The following is a 3,660-nucleotide window of genomic DNA, read 5'->3' as shown; positions in this document are numbered from 1 at the left end:
TATAATGGCACTATGGTAAAAAACACTTAAAAATGCATAAATATGGTCCAAAGGCAAATAATTTTAGTAAAACAATAACATTTCATAACAGTTATGTTGAAAAACTAGTAAATGCGTGGTTATATGGTCATTTAGAACGTTAACAGAAATATGAGTTTCGTTATGAAATCCTAAGGATTTTGGAAAAATGTTGACACATTTCACAAAATAATGGATTTTTCGGTAACTAAGTAACGGAATGGCCCCATTTAACTTTTAAACCCTTTGTAAAAGGCTAAAGAACATTTCACACTAACGTAAATAACTTAATTGCTTTTAATTTGCCGTATGAATCGCATTTTAGTGTAATACCACCACTATTGGTACTACCACCACTATAGGTACATTTACCCTGTGTATTTTTGTTTTGTTTTTTTGCGATTCGTTATTAATGGCTAGCCCCTAGTAAGTGATTTAAATTGATTTCAAGCTTAAAAGTCGACTAAAGTTTACACACAAAAGCGTACGACTGAATTTTTATTATCGATTATAGCGAGTTTGGAAAGTGAGTTTCGCAAGTTTGGAAAGTGAGGTTGGCGAGGTTAGCGAGCTTGGAAAGTGAGGTTAGAGAGTTTAGCAAATTTGGAAAGCGTGGTTGGCAAGATTTGCGAGTTTGGAAAGTGAGGTTAGCGAGTTTAGTAAGTGAGGTTGGCGAGGTTGGTTAGCGAGGTTGGTTGTGAGGTGTGCGAGGTTGATTGGCGAGGTTAGCGAGGCTGGTGAGGTTGACGAGGTTAGCAAACCGACCCATGATATGAAAGAGAGCAGATCGAAAAGAACGCTGAGAGAAACAGGTTCATATTGAACCTGGATCATTTGTTGTAAACAAGCCGGCTCATCAAGTCAAAGAGAGTAGAATGTCGAGCGTACCAAGCCGGATCGCAAAGAGCGCTGAGAGCAACCGGCCCAGCACAGAGCACAGAGTACGCTGAGAACAGCCGGTTCAGATCGGACCGATAAGTTCGTTGATAGCAGCTGGTTTAAGACGGATCGCAAAGAACGGTGGGAGCAATCCTTTTGAACTCTCTGATTCAAGTGTAAATATATTTATAAAAAACAAAAACGATAAGTACATAAACGTTCACATCGGTGAAAACTGTCCTGTATGAGTTCATCTGTTCACGTTAGTTCTTACGCGCTCAACGGTTACAGTTCAATAACTACATTCGCTAATGTAGAGACGCACTTTAGTCACCTCGCGAGGCACCTTAGTCTAGTTCGTATTCATTTCTAATGAAAGCTCGTAAAAGGAGGATCTTTCAATACTGGGCTATAAACTTGTCGCACTGCGAAACTCCTTTGTAATTCATTTTCGAAAAAAAACCACGATTAACGCTTAATCACTGCGGCACAAGCGATTCCGAAACAGGACTGCCCTCACCTGAACATTCGATTCAAAATTCGATCTTCGACCTGGCCGTGCACGCATCGTCGTACCACCACGCCTTAATGTCCCGGTAGTACTGGACGCGCTCCCGGGCGCTCACGCTGTGCAGCCGCTGGCAGAGGTCGCAGTACTGGTTGGTGTCCTCCAGCGCGTAGTGCTGCTTCCACCAGAAGTACCGCACGTACTCGGCCGGATTGTCCATCAGGTAGCGCAGATGCTCGGCCAGCTCGCCGGCCGTCCGGAACGCTTGCGCGTCGATGTACGAGCCGGGCGGCATGAAGCGGTTGTAGTCGGCGCCCCCGAACACTACCGGCACGATGTGGTGCTCCAGCGCGTTGTACAGCTTCTCGGTGACGTAGTCGACGCAGAGCGAGTTCTCGAACGACAGGTAGAACCAGTAGACCGTGTCGAGCATCTGGCTGCATTCGGGTTTCCCCCGGGGGCAGCTGTGGAAGAGCAACGCAAAACGAGCATGGGATGACGTCACCGGGTGAGCCGAAACCCCGAAACCACCCTCTCCCTTACTTACTTGAGCGTACCGCACCGGCCGTAAACGTCCACCTCCAGCCCGGCCGACTGGAGGGCCTGCACGAGCCGGTCCCGCCCGGACAGGGCGCCACAGTGCGACACGAACTGGGCCGCCGCCTTCCGCTTGCGCTGCACCAGCTCCACCAGGCTGGCGTTACCGTACTCGTAGAACCCGTTGCGCCAGCTCGGCCGCAACGCCGGGCCGATCACCTCCCCGCTCTCCAGGTCGACCACGTTCCGGTAGTTGAACAGCACGTCCGAGTCGAGCCGGTACGTCATCGTCCAGTTGAAGTAGCTGCCGTCCAGGGCGAGGCTGTGCTTGGTGTGCGCCGGCGACTCCATCAGCGCCGCCACGTACAGCTGGTGGGGGCTGCGCACCGCCGGCAGCGGTCCGTCCCAGCCGGTCGCGACGTGAAACACGACCGCATCGTAGTCGGCCACCGCTCGCAGCAGCTGCCGGTTGCTGGTCAGCACGCAGTCGGTCGCCGGGCAGTGCCGGTACGCGAAGTAGTCCGGCCCGAGCGTTTCCGCCCGCAGGCCCCACCACCGCTCGCTGAAGAAGCTGGTGTAGAGCAGGATGTAGCGCGTGCGCCGGTCGCCCCCGACCTCCTGCTCGATCCGGGCCGCCCGCGCCCGGTTGTGATCGTCCAGCACCTGGTACGAGTTGATCGTCGCCAGCAGACACTTGTCGTACACTAGGTAGAGGCAACACAGCAGCACCACTGTGCCGAACAGTAGCACATGCTTCAGCTGCATCTTGCGACTGACGGACAACAGAGAGAGAGGGAGAGAGAGAGAGAGAGAGAAAAAAAAAAGAAAAAGAGAGAGAGAAAGAAAGAGAGAACGCAAATGCGCAAACCGATTAAGCAACGAGACAGAAAGCCGGCCGGACAGCGAAATCTACGCCGATTCTTACTCTAGCAACGCAACCATCGTCGAACAACACTGAACTGAGACACTGTGTGCGATGAGTGAGGCACTTGAAAACGTGCGTTTTAACCAAAACTATTCCTCCCCCCCCCCTCCTCCCGGGCTGCTTGCATGCGCTCAATCGATCGGGCTTATCTTTAGGTGGTGTTTATTGATTCGCCGGGCCCATGCGGACAGCGGACCGTGTGCCAGCAAAGGACACACTGCTATCCTGCCGGACGCGTTCACTGATAACGGTTCCCGCCGAACGACAGATAAGCGGCAGCTCCGACAACTGACAGTTGGATACAGGCATTGCTAGAATAAAAAGAAGGAGACAGAGCGAGAGAGAGAGAGAGGCCCGAGAGCGCGCACCCTTCGCTGTGGTTTCTGTTGACTTTCCGATAACGCTGCTCATGCGTTTGAAGTTGAATTTTTCTTCACATCAATATGGGCATGGCTGTAAACAGTGCGTTTGCATCTCCGGCTTCGAGTATGAAGAGTGTTTGGCCGAGCGCAGCTTGAAATTTATGTTCCCAGTACGTCGACGCAATCCACACGATTTGTTCATGCATTTTGTGTGTGTGTGTGTGTGTGTGTGTGTGTGTGTGTGTGTGTGTGTGTGTGTGTGTGTGTGTGTGTGTGTGTGTGTGTGTGTGTGTGTGTGTGTGTGTGTGTGTGTGTGTGTGTGTGTGTGTGTGTGTATGTGTGTGTGTGTGTGAGAGATAGATCCCAAATAGTAAAAATCGCTTGTGCAGCTAATTTTGGCATGCTAAAGATCGCTGATTGAATTCGCCTTT

General features: G+C 51.1%; 1 protein-coding gene across 1 annotated transcript; it reads right to left on the bottom strand.

Moving 5' to 3' along the window:
* Positions 1–1,015: 1,015 nt before the first annotated feature.
* LOC120906392 (alpha-(1,3)-fucosyltransferase C) lies at positions 1,016–3,121 on the bottom strand. Its single transcript, XM_040318016.1, has 3 exons — positions 2,868–3,121; positions 1,953–2,714; positions 1,016–1,869 (listed from the first exon to the last, which is right to left on the bottom strand). The coding sequence occupies exons 1-3, from the start codon at positions 2,882–2,884 to the stop codon at positions 1,431–1,433; spliced, it is 1,218 nt and encodes a 405-aa protein (XP_040173950.1). The 5' UTR covers positions 2,885–3,121; the 3' UTR covers positions 1,016–1,430.
* Positions 3,122–3,660: the final 539 nt, after the last annotated feature.

This window comes from Anopheles arabiensis, chromosome X, assembly GCF_016920715.1.
Source record: "Anopheles arabiensis isolate DONGOLA chromosome X, AaraD3, whole genome shotgun sequence".
Lineage (NCBI taxonomy): Eukaryota > Metazoa > Arthropoda > Insecta > Diptera > Culicidae > Anopheles > Anopheles arabiensis.
The sequence above is the reverse complement of the archived record's forward strand: the minus strand, read 5'-3'. Positions and strand labels throughout refer to the sequence as shown.

Coding starts and splice junctions, on each gene's coding strand:
- LOC120906392 (XM_040318016.1), bottom strand. Junction 1,870..1,952: donor GGCCGGTGCGGTACGCTCAA/GTAAGTAAGGGA, acceptor GCTCTTCCACAG/CTGCCCCCGGGGGAAACCCG.